At 49.4% G+C, this 19,512-nt stretch overlaps 1 protein-coding gene across 7 annotated transcripts in view; it reads right to left on the reverse strand.

The window, feature by feature from the left end:
• MEIS2 (Meis homeobox 2) overlaps window positions 1-13,415 on the reverse strand; it is a 300,456-nt gene extending 287,041 nt beyond the window's left edge. For 3 of the 7 annotated variants that reach the window (XM_066626708.1, XM_066626707.1, XM_066626711.1), the window contains exons 1-6: window positions 12,340-13,414; window positions 10,923-11,155; window positions 9,088-9,229; window positions 8,403-8,453; window positions 7,534-7,584; window positions 6,495-6,644 (exon numbers count right to left, since the gene is read on the reverse strand). In XM_066626708.1, the coding sequence (XP_066482805.1) occupies window positions 6,495-6,644; window positions 7,534-7,584; window positions 8,403-8,453; window positions 9,088-9,229; window positions 10,923-11,155; window positions 12,340-12,351 (639 nt within the window). In that variant the 5' untranslated portion in view covers window positions 12,352-13,414. Of the gene's footprint in view, window positions 1-6,494; window positions 6,645-7,533; window positions 7,585-8,402; window positions 8,454-9,087; window positions 9,230-10,922; window positions 11,156-11,958; window positions 11,990-12,339 lie in introns of those variants that run through there. The other 4 variants (XM_066626714.1, XM_066626709.1, XM_066626710.1 and 1 more) reach the window with 4 other exon arrangements.
• Between the last annotated feature and the right edge of the window lie 6,097 nt (window positions 13,416-19,512).

Raw genomic sequence — 19,512 nt, forward strand, 5'->3', positions numbered from 1 at the left:
CTGGTTAGTACTTGGATGGGAGACCGCCTGGGAATACCGGGTGCTGTAGGCTTGTACCATAGTCTTTCGAGACTGAAGGTTGTTAACATATCTCTACCTAGTATATATGCCATGATTCAATAAACATGGTACATATTGTACACAGCATTGCACAAGTAATATATGAAATTAGGTGTTTTGGGAAGACAATTAAGGGCACAATCCTAACCTATCCAGCTGGCCTGCACTGTATCCAGCACAGGTTTGGTGCAGGCTGGGATGCAGCTTGGAGTAAGGAGAATCATTTTCCCTTACCCTGAGCAACACCCCAGGCAGCCCTATGTGGTGACACTTAAATCAGGGGTGCAGAGATGAGCAGTCCGTGTAATGCCTGGCTGCTCGGGAGCAGGGTTAGAATCCAGCAGAAGTGACATTTTCTGGTCCCACCCCTACCTGGGCCTGGTCCGCCCAATAACCCGCCCGCCACTTACCTTCTCCCATCCCAGAATGCCCTCCCCACACCTTCCCCAGACCCCTGCGCTTGGGATACGCCTCCGATACAAACTTACCCCATCCTAGCGTGGTTCCAGCACAACCAGGCTGATGCACATCTATGTGCCAGGCCAGCCTTGCCTCCTCCCAAGTTGGTGCAAACATGCTTTACGACACGTTTGCGATGGCTGGAGCTAGCATAAGCGACTTGGGCCTTCTCGGGGGGTGTGTGTGTGTTAGGATTGCGCTGTGATTTGTTTATGTTGACATCCTTCTCGATCCAAAGTTTAAATGTTTTTAAATAATTTTGAACTGCTGACTACATCGATTTCCCACAATTACCATAAGCTTTTGATTTTTCTCTTAAAAGGTATATAGTATAAGGCTCTTGTGCTTTTTCTTTTGCAGCTAAATTTGTCATAGAATGTGTGAACCACCTGTTGGTACAAACCTGCAAAGTAGCTAATTCATTAAAGATACAGTACTTTTTATTTCTATGCAACCATTTGTTTCAGGCATATGTTTTATGTCTTACATTATTATCTTTATTCTGAGCAGTACTTATAATATTAGAGAGCTATGTCCAACACCATCAAATGGTACAAGTCAAACAAAACAAAACAAAATGTCCTAAGCAAAAACAGGAATGAAAACCAATGTAAAGTGCCTGTTTGACTTTAGGTTAAATTGATAACACCTTACCCAAAGAGACAACTGGACATCACAGGGGAAATCCTGACTCCATTTAAGTCAGTGACTAGCTTCCAGTGACATAATTTGAGCCAGCATTGAACAGCACTGTTATCTTAAACATAATGAACACAATGGATTTTAGCAAAATTAAAATTATCAACTGCCTTTCATATAAAAATAGTCAGAAAAGGTGTCAGCTACCAAAATCTGTTAGTCCTTAGTAGAGATAAAACCCCAGCATGACATATGCCAAAACTTGTAATTTTATAGCCTACAAACCCCAAGCTATGGAATGTAGTGCCATATTGTTACTAGTTCTGTGATGGGAGATTACTTTCCTTTTTGATATTTTACGCAGGATGGGCACTAGAAAATAACATAGTCACTGTCTTGGAACAATCTACTCCTACTGAGTGTATGTAACGTCCAAGAAACTCCCACCCTTCACGTCAATTGGCCTGCCACGCATTGCAAAGTCCACACATAAGGGCAGTTGCATGTGTGAACTGGGCCTCAATTTCTCACCCTAACAGAAGAACTTTATGGTTTGATCATGCATTCTTGACAAGTTTAAAATTCCACAGACCCTGTGGCCCATTGTGAATAAAACCTTTTTTAAAAACATTTTTCTGCTTGTTTCTCAGCAAAGATGTAAGACCAAAAAAGTAATCAGTAAAAAGAATATTGTTGTTGTTTGTTACATACCACTTTTCAATTTTAAAAAAAAAGTTCACAGAGCCATTTACTAGCTTTTTAGCTAGCTAAATAAATATATAATGGTTGATCCGATGTAATTTACTTATTTGCCATAACCCTGTTTAAGAACATTAGAAAGTTGTGCAGCATTTTCAGGTCCAGAAAAGCAAACCAAGTTTACTAACAATTTTTGACAAGAGAGAACAGATCTCATGTCAGTATACAACCCAAATTATTGTTAAAAGGTTTCTTTTTCAAGCACACATATAGCTATTTGTCTGTATTTACGTAGCATAGTGGCTGGCAGTGAGTAAGGACTTGAAAACTCCTTGGTTTAAATGTGAAGGCAGTTTCACACATTACAGAGCAACAAACCCACTGTGTCTACACTCAAAAGGAGCCTCAGCAAGTTCTGGCTCCCCGACAAGTGTATGATACAGATATTTTTGAAGATCTACTTGTTGAATTCAAACTTTACGTTCTTTACGTCTGCACCAAATAAGAGTAAACATAGGCCTTTAAAAGTGCAATGTGGGAATTGATCCGAACAGCACAAGCCTGGACAGGTTTACTCAGAAGTAAGTCCCATTATGTTCAATGAAGCTTACTCCCAGGTAAGTATGCTTAGGACTGCAACATGCATTCATTGGGTGGTCTGAGAAAGTCACTGGGTCTCAGTCCTCTGTATGTAATATGGGGGATATTACAACCTTTCTTACAGGTTGAGTGTAAGGATTAGTGAGGCAATATATAGCACGTGCTCTAAGCACTTAGTAAAGGTACTACACAAACACCATGCATTACTGTATTTAAAAAATGCCTGTGAACTATGGTCAGGAATATCTCCCATATCCTGATAATATTCACCCCATAGTCATATACACAGGGACAGCTCAAGTAAGACAAGGCCCAACTAATCTCATGTTCTTGACAGGAAAGCGAGTTTTGAGCTCTGTGAAAAAAAACAACTCAGCTTGAAATGAGATATAGGCTTGGAGAAAAAGTGGCAAACCTTGTTTCAGAACCATTAATGAATTAAGGCCAAAATAGACTGAACCGTGTCAGCAGTTACACACATGTAAGACCCTTTAAAGTCATGCAGTTTCCATACATATGACTTTGTGTTTCCACACACCTCTTATTAGAACTACATAAAGCCGTGCAGTTTTGCAATTATGTAGTAAAAATTCAAAACTGTTAGTTACTCTTATAATAACTGGCATTGTAAAGTTTAAATAATAATAATAATAATTTAAAAAAAAATGACTTACAATGAACGTGGAAGCTGGGGTGTCAGGAGTGCATAAAGGGCTATACATGCATACATCAGATAAATACTTATTTCAGAGAAGTACAATTGCTCCGGCTACGGCAAACTGTAGCTGGAGCATTTGTTTCACTGGTCTGGTTCAATCAGGGCATGGTTGTAATTACCTTTAACCCATCTACAGCTAATACCTTAGAGCAATAAAAATATACGAGGGTGTTAAAAATTCAAACACTAATTATGGGCTGTTATATTTACTAAATATAGCACAGTATATAACAAAAGTTGCAGCTTTTTCAGTGGTTAGCAATATCCTATTTGATTTAACAGACTTCCTGGCCCACTTACCCTTAGTGTGTTATATAAGAGTTAACAGTACAATAAAATAAAATTCAATATATGCATTTATTGCCAAACAACTACAGCAGAATTGTCTGGCTTTTCTAGCAAAGCTATTGCTTTTGCAGAGACCCAGCCCTTTTCTCTCCCCCCTCCCCAAATTAAGTTATATAAATATCACAGCAGTGTAGTCCCATAAAGAAAATATACAGTATTTGAATATCACACATTTAAAAGGCCTACTGTAAATATTAGCTATTCTCACATTTTCCCAGCTACTTTGCTTCAGCTATATTTTCAAGCTAGGCAAAAAATATCAAACTGAGAGCCACATTAGTACCCATTATTTTGCTGCCGCCATTGCTACCACTGTTCAGATCCTATACCCATAAATATACACAAGCATGCCGAAGAGAGGTGCAGGGATTTTGGGGTGTCAAGTATCTGTCACAAACTGTCATCTCCACAAGAAAAGCTCTGGCACAGAACAAATTAAATTACACTTCTTTAAAAGCTGTCATTATTCATAGCCAATCAGTGGAAATGCTGTCCGTATTTCATGTGCAAATAAAAGTATGAGGGGGACCCATAGATCAGAACAGTGAGCCAAGAGATAAAACAGAGGAAACTACAGGGCTGAATGTGTCCTTCTGAAGTGGTTCATCATCAACCCTGCACCAACTTTCACCAAATGAGATTTCGCCTGGGGCTGTGTATTAAATATGCATATCAAAGCAAATGGAGGGGGGGAAAAAAAAGCCTTGAGTATCAAACTGAAGAAGTGTTCATGCTTAACCAGTCCAGTTCTCAGGTAGTCATCCACAAATGAGTTATTTAATTTTAACCTTTCCATCTGCATATTTAAATTCCAAATGGTGCTACTCATAGCAAACTGCTATTTAAAGTTGCGGAGTGCAATAGACAAGACAGATGGAACTATCTGCAGCTATATCTATTAGCTGAAAGTTTGGAGCTGGATAAGGATATCTAGCAAGACACAACCCCCAAAAGCAAGCTATGTGCTTGAACCCTCCATTCCCCAGTTGCTGTTCTTGTTGCACAAATTATTGCTTCCTTTCTAAACAAATAGCAGGGGGCTAAAGTAAAAACGTTCTAGCTCAAATCTCCAGGAAATAAAAGGCTTTAAATTATAATACCCAATGAAGTGGTAAACCATAAAGGGTTTAAGATAAATAGACTGACACGTTTTCCTAGAGCTGGTTGTTTGGAGACTGAAAAAAAAAGGTATGGAAACCCTGCCTTCCAGGACAACATCAATTACAAGATTTCAGATTGCAAGCCCTCTCCAACCTTGTCCTATCGCTGGGGGTGAATTTAAATATTACAATCCAGCTCTTCAAATTGGCTTGAGCAGTTACCATCTGCTGGAGCCCTAAACAGGCTAGTTTATCTTATCTCCTCAATATAAACATCAGCATGCTTCATTTCTACACTTACACATGAAACCAACTTTCACAATGAAACCCGTTCTGGGGACACATGCAATGTTTTTGCCACATTTTGTGTTGTGGATACTGATCCTTAAGGACTGCCTGTCAGTCCGGTTCTTTTCTAATTCCATATTTATCTATACATACTCTTGAGCACACTATCTTAAGGCTTGAAAAATCACATGCAAGACATATTTTTGAAACTATTTTCATGCTCCATAAACTTTATCCAAACATGACATAGCCATAAGGAGAGTTTCAATGTGTTTATCGCATTTTTGCTTGAGTGATAATTATAAAATTCAAAATATAATTGAAATTGGGATCCTGCGGTGCTTTTGAAAGATGTGAGAACTAAATGTTTTTATTAAAAAATTAAATCAGTGTCCTATAACTTATGCAGACAAGGTGTATTTCCCCCTTTCAAAACTACTGGTGTTGCTATTATAGTCTTATGAAGATATATATAATACACAAAAGAGGCAAATATTAAACTACCTGCGAGTGTCTTTTTCTAAAGCAAAGGAAAACACGAACAGTCTTCTTTACTGTTATATCTGCTGTTCAAGGCACTTTAAAGACTGCTTTTAGGAGCCTGTGCTTAGCATAGGAATCCTTAGTTGCCATCCCACGTTAAAGCCATATTCCTGCTCTTATATTCTTAGCCTATGCCATTCATTTTATAAGCTTATATAGACAAAGCCTATGTAAACTCCCCCAGCCATGCAGTCTTGAAAATCAGCTATTGTTCACAAGCAGCTTTTGGCCTTTTTTTTCTGCTCTATGGTTTATTTTCTTCCACAAATTCTTCTGCTCTTATCAGCATATGTACCTATGTTAAACCCCCCCCCCCAGCCTTGTTCTGAAGCATACAAAAAATTCCTCTCAAAAAGACAGCCTTTCACACACGGCAGGATTCACTTGAACACATCCCAACTACTAAAGTGTTAAAACCAACCACGAACCTGTGGTTACCAAATCATAATTTATCCAACTTCTGTAATACATTGTTAATCACTGGCTCATCCTGGATATTGCCATTTATTAGGAAGATGCTTCAGGCACTTGGCAATCACTCCCCTATTCTGAGAATAAGTTGCAACAGAGAAACAAGCACTGGAGACGCTAACTTTGTTTTAATGAAATGCACAATTGCCAATAATTCTTAGTACTTGTCATCTAGAGAAGCAGGGAGCAAATCAACAAACTTTTTTGCTCATCTCTATCATTTTGGGTTTTCCTACTCTTCTACTATAAATGCAGCCAGGGGTCCTTATCCTGTTGACAACCCACTAACCCTTCAAGCAGACTGTGAACTTTGCAAGTCAATGTGAAAATTCTCAGCGACTCAACGCAAAGTCAAAATAATGACATAAAATGGAAAAAAACCAACCCAAACTGAAGCAAACCAAAAAAAAACAACAACACACCTTAACTTTAAAATATTCTAGAAAGAATGAAGAATTACATAAAGCAGATAATAACAAAATGCAGGGGGAAGGGATGTCCTTAAGCAACAACAACTCAGGAGTCTACCAAACAGGTAAGGACCTTTATAAATGATCAAAAGGACTTACATGGTCGGCTAAATTTGTAGAGGATCCTGAGAGTTCTTCATGGTCGGATTTAGAGCTGCCATCTCTTTCATCGATAACTAGATCTATAGGCATTTTGCCTTTCAAACAGCTAATGTACCGGTGGCAGAAATTATCACACAGCTCATGAACCTGAATGTAATGTTGAAATACAGAAAAGAAAAAGAAAATTAAAAAAAAAAAACAGAGGAGGGGGAAGGCAAATATATCAAATTGCAACTCGAGAGGATTTTTTTCCCCAGTTGCAAAAGAAATACTGTGATCTATTCCAAGAGTAGCTCTAATTAAGGGGCATAATAGTTGAAGGCAAGGAAACAATAGAGAAATTGTTACAGCACATATTATTCCCTAGAGTCTTGCCTGAGCAACAAGTTAGAAAAGGGGGGGGGGTACAAAAGAGATCCTGAGCTTGAGCTCCTCTATAGATAGACAAAAATCCGATTTGGGGGATAATATCAGAAGCATTGAACTCTGGACCAAGGTAAATAAAAATCTGAGACATACGGTCAGTTCAGCCAAGAAAAGAATTGGGAAAGAGTAATTCACATGTCAAATGTGGGGATCTTGATCATAAAATCATGTCCTCGGAGCACCTTGGCTTTTCCATAGGAAATGTGACTCTTTCTGTAATCTTCATGTTTGTCCAGAGATAATGCAAGGAATAGGAGTGCATTGAGTGAGAAGGCATTTGATTTTAAAATAGTATCCTGGGGTTCCAAAAAAAAAAAAAAAATTGCGAGAGTGTTGGAAGACAGAGAAAAGAAAGATAAAATCTATGGGGAAATGGTGGGAGATATGCTGGAAAATCATAAAGAAGTTCCAGATGTGGGGGATGGGGAAGAGAGGGAAGAAGGAGGGCAGAGGGGTTGTTTTGTCGGATGTCACCCCCTGCTTTGTAGCACAGTGTCCAGCTGAGCTTCTCTACAGCCCCTGGCCACATTTAAGGTATGTTTAGACCCAGGGGAACGAAGAGGAAGGGAGAGGAGAATAAAGAGGGGAGGGGGTGCTTCCTTGCTCTTACCTTTTCTAATTCCAAAAGGTGAAACCTTAAGACTTGTATTGCTTGGATCATCTGAAAGAAAGTTGGGAGCAAATGAGTTGTCACTGGGGGTGGGGGGGAGAACCCAGGAAGGGAGCGAGGGGGGGGATTGTCAAGGCACACCCTCATTATCCAGGATTTTAGCTCATTGTTGGACATGCTTGGGTAATTTTGATCAACTTTAACGTAAAGCATTTGCATTTCAGAAAAATCACAATTTTAAGCCACTTTAACCTGAAGCAGTTGCATTTCAGAAAAATCATATATGATTTTTCTGTTTAAGAAATATAGATATATATTTCCTCAAAGAGAAACAGCTCTTAGTGGTTTGCAGAGATGTCCACCTCCCAGTGGTTGCTGAAAGTCCGCAAAGCATACCAAACAGCTACACAGCCACTCACCACCCACCCCAGCAGCTTTGGGGGGCGGGGGGAATGGGGAGAAGAAAAGAAGGTGAAATGCTCTCAATAAATGGCTCTCCCCTTGGCCTCTTTTACAAGTGGATTTCCAGCACCTTTAATATTGAAATCGGCCACATTAGCAAAAGAATCAGGCCCCAAGCTCCAACACTCTCACTGGCCTTATACTTCCCAGGGCTTAAACCCAGCTTTGCAATGCAGTGGGGACTCAAGTGTTTGTTGTCTTTTTGCCTTGTGAGGAAGTGGAGCCCTTTGAAGCCCCCCTGGCTGGGGGGGGTGGTTTTGTCTTCCCCCTGTTCCTGGGTCAGTGTGGGGCCGCCCCCCTTCCTTTTCTCCTTGCCACCAGGCCTGATTTGCAAAGAGAGCAAGGGAAGACGTGCAGAGAAGGGGCTGAGCTGCCCAACCGGCTTGGGGGAAGGAGAAGAGCCTTACCAAATTGTCCAACTCGGGGTTTGAAGAAAAAAGTGGCTTTTCTGCCCGAACCTAATGAAGAAGAAAGGGTGTGGGGGGGTGGGGGGGGAGAGGAATCAGTACATATTTCAGGCACCTTTAAAAATCCCACCTCCTCCATTTGCCCTCCCCCCACCCCATTCCCATACAGGCTTGGCTCTTTCTGTCCCACACCGCCCCTCCCTTGTCAACTGAGGGGTGAGGACTCCCCCCCCCCATTTTATTTCCTCCCTGCCCTTCATCAATGCCATCGGAGCTGTCAAAGCAGTCCTCTCAGGGTCCAGCTCCACCACTGGGCAGGGCGAGAGAAGGGATGAGCTGGGAAGATCTTTTTGGCTGAGGGGTGGGCTTGACCAGGGCATTGTGTGGTGGGGGGGAGGCAGGGCCTCCACACTGGAGTCCTTTGAAAAGCTCCTCCGCCATGTGAAGCACCCAACCACCCACAACCCGTGTGCTTGGGTGCCTCTCATGGTGGCGGTGTGGGGAGGCTCTGCCTCACCTAAGGTCCCTCTCACCAAAGGTGGTGTCAGCAGCGGTAACCCCCTCAGGCTTCCCTTCCCCACTGCTTCAAGGAGAGCCCCAGAGCCTGGGGGAGGGGGGTCTCCCAGGTTGGGGACAGGGTGTGTGGAGGGGGGGCCAAAAAAGGGTGGGAGAAGAATGCTTTGACCTGCTTGGCGAAGACTGCGATGTCCTCGTTGAAGGAGTCCGACGAGCAGACGTCTCCGCCGGCCACTCCGGGCTCTCGAGGGGTGCAGGTGGCCAGCTCGCACTTCTCGAAGACCAGCGCCAAGAGGGGGAACAGGGGGTGCCTGCCGGGCAGGGGCACACAAAGGGGGGGGAGGGAGAAAAAAGCACAGCTCTGCTCAACAAGTATCCCCCCCCCCAAGAAATATGTCTCCCCCTCCCTGGACTCCTCATACTCCTCAACCTCTCCATGGGGGAAGGGGGTGGGGGGCAAGCACTGGGCAGCAGGGCCAAGGACAGAGGGGGAAGCAAGGCACGTCTGCCCCCCCAACACACACACCTCGAGAGCCCCACTCCTGTAAGCCACCCCAGGACACCCCCAGACAGGCAGCTGGGAAGTTTCCAGGACTCTGCCAAGAACTGGGGCAACAGGAGAGAGCCCCCCCCCTCAAGCTGTAGGGGGAACTTTCCCCTCACTCTGGCTGCTGAGGGTTGGGGGATCCTGAAGGGGGGCTGCCTTGATCTGGTGGATGGTTGTGGGGTAGGTGGGGGGGCAGGAGAGAGGGAGAGGAAGACCAGGCAAGTTTCCAGAGACCCCCAACTCCCCAGTGGCCAGCATTGGAAGGAATAATATTCTCCCTCCTCTCAGCAGACTTTTAAGAGGAGGGAGACTGATAGCCCAATCCTAGCCATGTCTCCTCAGAAGAAAGTCCCATTAGAGTCAATGGTTCTTACTCCCAGGAAAGGGTGGATAGGATTGCAGCCTGAATGCGGTATGCCTCTCTCGATCAGCTTGCCTCAGAGCACCAGCCTAGGCTTGTCTACTCAGAAGTAAACCTCAGTCTTCAATGGGGCTTACTCCCAGGAAAGTGTGCAAGGAGTCAATCCGCCTCTCTCGATCTGCCTGCCTTAGAGCACAAGCCCAGGCTTGTCTACTCAGAAGTAAGCCCCATGGTCTTGAATGGGGCTTCCTCTCAGGGAAGTATGCAGCCCGATCTCGGCTGGAAGGGCCCTGGCACCAGAACCTGAGAAGGGAGCACCGAAGCCGGAGTGTGGCGGGGAGAGTCCGGGCTTTCCCTCTCCGGTTCACCGTGGCCCACTCCGCTGCCAAGGACTCACCCCTCGGTCTGGCCTGGGAATCATTCTGTGTTTACTCGCTCAGAGCCCAATCTAGCCATGTCTACTCAGGAGTAAGTCCCATTAGAGTCAGTAGGGCTTACTCCCAGGAAAGTGTGGATTGGATTCTAACCTTTCATCTACTCGGATGTAAGTCCCATTATAGTGCGGCTTAGTCTCAGGAAAGGGTAACTGGGATTCTAGCTGGAGAGCCCAATCCTATGCAAGTCTACTCAGAAGTAAGTCTCATTTTAGTCCGTGGGGCTTACTCCCAGGAAAGTGTGGATAGGATTCTAGCCTCGGAGCCCAATCCTATCCCTGTCTACTCAGAAGTACGTCCCTTTAGAGTCAGCGGGGCTTACTTCCAAGAAAGTTTAGGTGAGATTCCAGCTTTGGAGCCCAAGCCTATCCACGTCTACTCAGAAGTAGGTCCCATTATAATCAATGGGGCTTACACTCAGGAAAGTGTGGCGAGGCTTGCAGCCCGATCCTAGCCGCGTCTACTCAGAAGTAAGTCCCATTTTCGTCCCTGGGGCTTACTCGCAGGAAAGTGTGGACAGGACGGCAGCCTCATTCCTCTTGGCTGGGCAGAAGCTCCCGGTCCGAGGCCGGGCTGCTCGCGAGGCAGGTCCGAGTCCTCGGCCGTCGGGGGGCGAGCGCCGGTGGCCCCGGGAAGAGCCGGCGGCCCAGCCTGGTACCTACCCGTAGATCGCGTCCTTGTCCCGCTTCAGGGCGTCGTTGACAGCCGAGCCCATGCTGGCCGGCATGACGTTGGGGTGCGGGGCGTGCGCTCCGTAGTGCTGGCTGGCGTGCAGCGGCGGCCCATGGTTCAGGTGGTGCACCGGCGGGATCGGCCGGGGAGCGTGCGGGTCTCCGTACATGGACGCCGGCACCCCTACTCCGTCCATGCCGCCGTAGTGCGGCAGCTCATCGTACTGTCGGGGAGAAAGCGGGCCGGGGGAGTGGGGGAGGGGGGAAGAAAGAAAGAAAGAAAGAAAGAAAGAAAGAAAGAAAGAAAGAAAGAAAGAAAGAAAGAAAAGGAGGGAGAGAGGAAGGAGAGAAGGAAGGGGAAAGGAGAAGGAGAAAGAAAAGGACAAGAAGGAGGGATGAAAGAGGAGGAGAAGGAGAGATGAAAGAGAGGGAAGGGGGAAAGAAGAATGCAAAAGGGGAGGAAGAGGAGGAGAAGGAGATAAAGGAAAAGAAGAAAGAGGAGAAGGGGAGAATGAAAGAGAGAGGGACGAGAGAAGGAGAAAAAGGAGAGAATGAAAGACAGAGAGAAGGAGAAAGAGAAGGAGAGAATGAAAAGGAGAGAAGAAGGAGAAAAAAGAGAGAATGAAAAAGAAAAAGTGAAAGGGGGGGAGAGAGAGAGAGGAAGAAAAAAAGAGCACAACAACAACACAAGTGAGAGGAGAGCGAAGCCCAGCAAGTCAGACAAAACCGAGCCCAGCTCCCCGCCAGGAGCAGCCTCGGCCCGAGAGGGCAGGAGAGAAGCCCTGCGGACCGCGCTCGGGCCGGGCAAACAAAAGTGCAGCGCTGGGGGAAGGGCGGGGGAGCCGGGGGTCGGGCTCCGTGGGTGCGGAGGGGGGTCGCGGGGAGAAAATCCAAAAAAGAGGGAGACGGAGGAGAGAAGCTGGAAATGCCCTCCGAGGGGGACTCCCAGCCCGCAAGGAAACAGACCGATGCGGGGGAGAAGGGGAGCGAGGGACAGGCACGCACGCACGCGTGATGGGAAAGTTACCAGGAACATGGCTCGGGAGCGCGTGTCCCGGTTCTGGCCCGGACCAGAGGCAGCCCGGTGGCGCGGGGCTTCCGAGGCGGCGGCAGCAACAGCGGCGGCGACCAGCCTCCCCGCCCCCCGCGATCCCCGCGCCGCCGAGTAGCCCGAGAGGAGCGGGCAGATCGCGCTGCTGGGGTGGGGGGGGGGAGCTGGGCAGGAAAGAAGCGCGGAGAGGGAGGGAAGGAGGGAGAGCCGCACGCGCGCGGGCACGCACAACCGGGGGGTGCTGAGAGCTGCTCCCGCCCGGATCGTGGCCTCCAGGAGCGGCGGCGGAATCCTGCAGGCCCCTCTGCGGAGGGGATCTCCACGCCAGGCGCGAGTGCTGCGAGGATGCGGACCTACCCTTTGCGCCATCGGGCTGCGCTCCGCTCAGCTCCCGGACGTGTCCTCTCCTGGAGTAGCCCAGTCCAGCAGCAGCAGCAGCAGCGACAACAACCACAACCACACCAAAGAGAAGAACAAAATAAAAAACAACAGTGATGGAGTGATGAAGAAGAGGAGGAGGAAGTCGCGGCAGAATCCCCTCTGGTCCCACTTAGAGACTTCCACAGCGCGCCTGGGTCCTCATGAAGACCACGATCGTAAACCAAAAGTAGGCAAAGCAAAGACTTGGTGAGATCTTCTCCTCCTCCTCCTTTTTTTTCTCTCTTTCCCCCTATTTCTTTTTTCTTTATCTTCCGTCTCTCCTTTTATTATTTTTTTTCTCCTCTTCCTCTTACGTTAAAAAAAATAATAATTAAAAAAAATTAAAAATTAAAAAAAAAGCAGTTCCTCAAGCCCTCCCCCAACTGCAGGTGACCACCAGGCAGCCCACATGTAACCCAACTGTCGGGTCTCATGGCTTTTTGCCACTCCAGCTGTCAATCAAAGCCATGGAATGTCAAGGTAGTGAGTGGATGATGGCTGGTGAAGAGGATGAGGAGGGTGGTGGTGATGATGATGAAGAAGGAAAGAGGAATCTGTGCAGCCTCCTCGGTTTCTTCTCCTCCCAGGATCTCCGCGTTTGGGGTTTGCCTTGTAGGAAGAGCTATAGGTCTTTTTTTGGGGGGGGGAGGGTGGAGTAGGATGAGAAGCGAGGATGGAGGAGTTTGCCCAGCGTGGACTTCCTGATCTCTTCCTTTCCTCCCCCCGGTGGGTCTCCCTCGGAGATGAGTGAGTGTCAGCGAGTGTTGGCAGGTTGGCTGCCGGCTGCCTTATAGTAGAGGCTCCGTTTTGCAGCGCCGAGCGGCGGGAGAATGAAATGACGGAACCCGGAAGTGGCGGTGGCCAGAGCCAGTCCTACTACAGAGATACACAGAGGAGGGAAGAGGGGAGAGGCAGAGGAGCGGCCCCGCGAGCGCGCACAGGCGGCAGCAGCCTCTGATATGCAGCGTGCGGCGCAATCAGAGCTGCCTTCACGCCACAGTGGGGTGGGGGGGGAGCCACACAGCCGGTGGCGTAGCCGGAGGGGGGCAAAGCGCCGAGTTCTGCGGGGAGCCTCGCCGCGGCCCCTCCCCGTCGCTGCCCTGCCGGGAGGGGGAGGGAAACCAGAAGGAGGCGCGGCTGCGGAGGGGAGGGGCCGCGGGGAGGCTCCCCGCGAAACTCAGCGCTTCGCCCCCCTCGGGCTACGCCACCGGGAGCCGCACGGCAGATGCGGAGGCAGGGCGAAGCCAATCGGACCGGGAAGGGAGATGCGAGCGGGAGGGGCAGAGCGGGAGCGAGGCTGGCGGGCTGCGAGGGCGCTGCGTAGGGGAACAAACCCCGGGGAAGCCCAGCTCTGCTCGGCCTTCGCCGCCGCTTCCAGCCCGCGCTCGGCAGGGGCTCTTGGGCTCTCTCCGGAGGCCGCTCGCTCGGAGCGGAGATGCCCGGCCAGCGGCGCGAGTCCGAGGAAGGGGCGGCCCTCCAAGTTGCTCTGCCGGAGGAGACGGGCCTGCTGGGACTCGGTCCGCGTCCTGGCCCGGATCGGGCATTCCAAGAGCGCGCGCTCGCTCCCCTTCTCTCTCTCTCTCCCCCCTCTTTCTCACACTCTCGCTTTCACTCTTTCTTCCTCTCTTTCTTTCTTTCTCTCCCTCTCTTTCTTTCACTCTTTCTATTTCTTTCTTTCTTTCACAATTTCTCTCTCACTCTTCTATTTCTTTCTCTTTCTCTCTCCCCCTCTTACTCTTCTTTCTCTTTCTCTTTCTCTTTCTCTCCCTCTCTCTTTTGTGTGACTTTAGTGCCTTTTTGTTGCTGCTTCTGCTGCCACTCATTTTCCAGGAGCAGAAGACAGAAACTCGTCCCATTGAGCATCCACTTCGCGAAGCGATCGCTTCCGCCGACCACGTTGTCTGGGGAGGGGGGGGTGTGTGAGAAAGGAAACCCTTCTCGGTTTTGCGTTGAGGCTGCGGGTGCCAGAGAGCTGGAAAACAAAGTCATGATCATACTCTCTCTCTCTCCCCCCCCCCCATCATACCCCTGGGAAGTAGACCCTTGACTGGACGCGGAGTTCCTGGCCAGTCCCTTCTCTGCGCAGCCCTGAGCTTGCAGGCTTCGCCTGGGTCTGGGGGAACTTTTCCGCCTTGGCCTAGGAGGTGCCTTCCAACGGGGTGGTTTTGTTTTGCTTTTCCGCAGTTGTGTTAGTGACAGCTCGAGTCCCTCTGTGAGATGGCGCCCTCCGTTCCCCAGGCTCAAATGAACTTTGGAAAACACAATCACACACACACGCACTTTCTGCCCCCCCCCCGTCTCACGCACACACGTTGCCTCCCACGTTCACTTCGGTGTGTCTCTGAGCCTCGTCCAATCGCTTCGCCGGGACTCCAGCGTGCCTCACCTCCGAGCAGTCAATTACCAGGGCTCCCCGAGATCATCAATCATGGGCAACGCTTGAAGTCTAGGGGAGGAGCGATGGTCAGGCTATTGATTGCCGCAGCTCTGTCCTCCCCCTCCCTCCCTCCCTCCCTGCCTCTTCCCCGCGCACAGAACCTAAAGCAGACTGTCCCGTCCATGGTGGGCTTTCTCCCTGGTTCTGAGTCTACTGGTGAACATGGCCTGGCACAGATCCGGCTTCCCAAACAAACACACTGGAGAGCGGGAGAGAGCGGCTTCCTGGGAGGGTCAGGGTGGAAGAAAGTTGGGGCAGGGAGGAAGGCAGCAGCCAGCCCAGCCCAGCCTAGCCCAGGAAGGCTGGTGCCGGCGCTGGGCTGGGCGAAGAGCATGTGCCTGTCCACCAAGCCCTCCAAAACGGTGCATGATTGAGCACCTGTGATGAGGAGAGCGATCGCCGGAGCAATTAAACGGGGTGATTAAATGAGCCATCAGGTCTGCGGGAAAGCAGCCCTCGCCTAGAAAGGAAGGGAGCCCGGCCAGGGGCTGGCAAGCGCCACCGGGCACCTCTGAGTAGGCAGGCAGCGGAGGGCGAGGGAGGAGGGAAGGAGACTCGCCCAGACTTGGAGCCCGCCTGAAAGTTGAGCAGCCACACTAAGAGTAGTGCTGCTGCTGTGCTCTCTCTCTCTCTCTCTCTCTCTCTCTCTCTCTCTCTCTAGGGGACTCTCCTGCCAAGACTCAAGCGATCCTCAAGAGCAGAGACTGCGATCCTCTCTCTGGGGCTGCCTTGCACAGGAAGGTGAGTCAAACCGCCCTAGATCCCTTTCAAACAGCGCTTAAGCCTGTTCCTTGAGTTCTTTTTAGTGAGAGAGAGAGAGAGGAGTGGGCCACCGGTTTTGTTCTGAGCATTTGCTCCCCTGTCGTCTAAATCGGTAACGCAGTTCAGGATCTTCATGGTCATGAATACTGGGCTTAATCCCTTTGGGTGCCCGGAGACCCCCAGAGCAGGAGGTTATGCAAATCCTTTCCTACTTTTGCAGCTGGACTCCTCCAGCAGATTGCTTGAAAAGGGATCTACTCCTCGGTGAATGGGGCTCACGGAGGCTCTTCCCCCCCCCTTTCCTTCCGAAAATGTCAGTTTCCTAAATTCCTTGGGAAACGCTTTGTTGTAAGGCAGCCCGCGCAGGCTACAACCCTATCCGCGCTTCCTTGGGAGTCAGCCCCACTGAACGTAATAGGGCTGACTTCTGAGTAGACAGGCTGAGTAGACTGGGGTCACAGTCTCGCCTTGGAGGGCACAAGATTTGCAACTTGTTTCCAAGTAGGAACAGCCAAAATCTAGCCTGCAGGGAATTAGGCTGCAATCTTAACCCTAAGCCCCATTGAACAAAATAGGACTTACTTCTGAGTAGACCTGGTCAGGATTGTGCCCTTGTCTATGTATGTGTGTCTCGGTTCAGATAGCTTGAGGATGAGATGGAGAGAGGACTTGTGGTTTCCATGGCATGGGGTGTCTGGGGAAGAAAGTTGCTTCTCCAGCCTGGTTCCTTCTCCAGCCTGGTTTCTTGCTGCTCCCATTTGGCTCGCAGGAAATACTTTGGAGCGGGAGATCGTCCCAAGCAGAGCTCAGTTTGGGTCTGAAGCAGCTAAAGAGCCTCCAGAAAGTACTCTGCAAACCAAACAGGGACGTGTTTGCCATCTGCAGAGCTGCCGCTTTGATTTCTGGCCGTGCCCGCTTCCCCTGCCCGTTCACACGTGCTCAGAGCTGGGGTGCTGCCGCCGCAATGCATGAAACTAACACGGAAGGTGGTCAGTTTCACGCTCTCCTTGGGGGTCTGCGCGGAGGGACCCAGAGCCCAAGCCTAGCCCCGTCTACTCAGAAGTAAGTCCCATTACAGTCACTGGAACTTACTCCTAGGAATGTGTGGCTAGGATTGCAGCCCCAGGCATGGAGTTCCCGGGCGGCCAGTGGAGGGTCCTGCAAATCTGAATTGGGAGGCTGTAAAGCGACCCTTGGCTGTCCCCTCAAAAAGCCCTCGGAACTCCCAAGGCTGGTGGGAGACGGGGAATCGAGAGGCTCTGGTCCTGGCGCAAGTGTCCGAGAGCCCAAGCCTAGTTACTCAGAAGTAACTCTCATTCGAGTCAATGGGGCTTGCTCCCAGGAAAGTGTGGCTAGGATTGCAGCCTCAGAGCCCAAGCCTTTGCTTGTCTACTCCAAGTCCCATTCGAGTCAACGGGGCTTGCTCCCAGGAAAGTGTGGGCAGGAGAGCAGCCTCCCAGCCCAAGCCTATGCTTGTCTACTCCAAGTTCTATTAGTCTCTCAGGGGCTTGCTCCCAGGAAAGTGTGGACAGGATTGTAGCGCAGCAACCACAACCGCTCTTTCTCTCCAGCCGGCTCAAGACCCACCAGAGACGAGGGGGCCGGGCTGAAGTTGCATCTCCCACCACAGGTAGCTCCCCCGCCCCCTCTGATTTTATTTATTTATTTATTTTGGGGGGGCCCAGGCTGGAAATGGTTTTAACAGGCGATGCAATTTCACCCCGCGGTGTCCAATTGGGGTCAGCTGGGGGTGAGGGTTCTCAGTGTCCGAGCTGGGGAGGGGGCTCCAGGAAGGCACCAGATCCGTTTCAAGGCAAAAAATGCGGGGACTTTCGGCGGGCGAGAGATCCTCCCCAGATCTCCTTTGGCGAGGGCGCCAGAGCAGGCGTGAGTGCTGGAATCCCCTGGCCTCCCCCCCCAGCCCTCTAGAGAAAACCCTCGAGGATTTCAGGGGTCTGTTCTGAGCAGCAGCACTTCCGAAGGGGGTCTTGGGGCCCTCTGGGCTTCTTGCAGCGCTGCCTTCTTTTCCTGGAGTGCGTTTGCACCAGGTCAACTATCCTGGCGCCCCCAAGTACATTCGGTCAGTTTCCACCCTGTCAGCTCGATAAGGAGGAACATGTGGGGCGGGGGCACCAAGCCCACATTTTGCTCCCCACCACCCTCTTCCCCCCTAGATGGACAGATGCTTATCCATCCGAATAGCTCCTCTGCTCCCTAACTGTGCGGAAAGTACACGTAGCTAATCCGGGTGCATTAAATCCGCGTGGTTGAAATCCTCTTAGCTTTCCTACAACCGTTCGAACCGCCGACGCCTCGCCGGAGGAACAAACGACTCCGGCCCTAATCTCGTTTGTAAGTAACTTTCTTCAAGTGTTTGTTGGTTTGGCTGAGACGAAGGGCGAGGGGTCTGGATCCTCTCGGGATTCCTGCTTGGCTACAAGGAAAATGTGAGGCTGTTGAAATGGCGCCTCGGGAATAAGTAGTGAAAACCGCGGCGGACTTGCTAAAGACTTACTCAAGGGAGAAAAAGGCGCACGCTTTCTGTTCGGAACCGTGAAGTCATCTCCCTATTAATGTCCTCTTTTTAAATTCTAGATGCTCCCTTTTCTTTATTGATCAGGAGAGGCAGCATCTTTGGGGTGAACTGGGCTGCTTTAGACTAAAGGCTGGGCTTTAAGTGGGCCGCTTTGGACTCTTTAAACTAAAGAGCGATTTTTACTACTTGGAGAAAAAAATATTCTTTTTCTTCTTCAGCGTTTGTCCCGTGTCGTGGCAGGGTTCGCTATAGAAGTATATTTAGGTCAGACAATATAATAATGCAATTATATATAAGTCAGATATATAGAAGTCAGATAATATAATGATGCAAAATTTAATATATATATAGAATTATATTAAAGATTATATATTAAATATATTAAAGATTATATATATATATATATATATTAGATATTCTATATGTGGCATTTTGGATAAACTGGATTTTTCGAAAACTAAAATAGCGGTTTTTTACTACTTGGAGTATAGTTTTATATATATAAATATACATAGTTGGAGGATATATATCGTATATATAATGGATTATAGTATATATAATTAGGCGTAAAAAATGCTGTTTGGGTTTTCTAAAAATCCAGTTAACCCAAAATGCCATCGACTTAAAAGAAAGAGAGAGAGAGAGAGACTCGCCCGGGTCGTCCTTAAACTCTTTCTCCTCGGCTGAAATGGAGGATTCCGGCTTAACTGGGTACTTTGTGTACTCTGCGGCCGGACTGCCTGGTGATTTCCTCGAGGTTTGCGCCAAGTGTTGGCGGAGTAGCGCCGTCTTTTGATTCTCCTCCTGGAGAATCCTCCTCCTTCCAAGAAATGCACAGCCTTAAGTAAGTGGGGACCGTGCTGTCCCCTGGGAGGAAGGCAGGCGCGCGTGGACTCGGGACTGCGAGCGATCCTTGGAAGGGGCCTCGCGCTCTTTCGACCCCCCTTCTTTTTCTCCCCCCCCCTTTTCTCCAGCGACCTCTTCCTTCCTCCTCCTCCCTCCAGAAAGTCCCGGCGAACCCCCGGGGTGAACTTTTCTTGACCCCGCGCCCGAAGCCTACGATCTTGGCCAGTTGGGTCGGGGGCTTCGGAGTTCAGAGGAGCTCCCTGCTCGCTCCCCCCTCCCCTTCTTTTCTCCCCTCCCCAAAATCAACTCCGGGGACTTCATTCCCTCGCCAGCCCCGATTGCCTCCCCCAACCCCTCCGGGAACTGCAACGGCACTTGTGGAGTGCGACCCCCCCCCCTTATTCCTCTCCGAGTTCCTTCTGCGCAGATCCCGCTGAACTGGAGAAGCGAGTCCATCAGCGGCCCTCGAGCGCTACCTGGCGGGGCTCCAGCACTCTCCGAAGGCGCCGCTTCCACACACGGCCGGCCC

The sequence above is a fragment of the Tiliqua scincoides genome, chromosome 1, assembly GCF_035046505.1.
Source record: "Tiliqua scincoides isolate rTilSci1 chromosome 1, rTilSci1.hap2, whole genome shotgun sequence".
Taxonomy (NCBI): Eukaryota; Metazoa; Chordata; class Lepidosauria; order Squamata; family Scincidae; genus Tiliqua; species Tiliqua scincoides.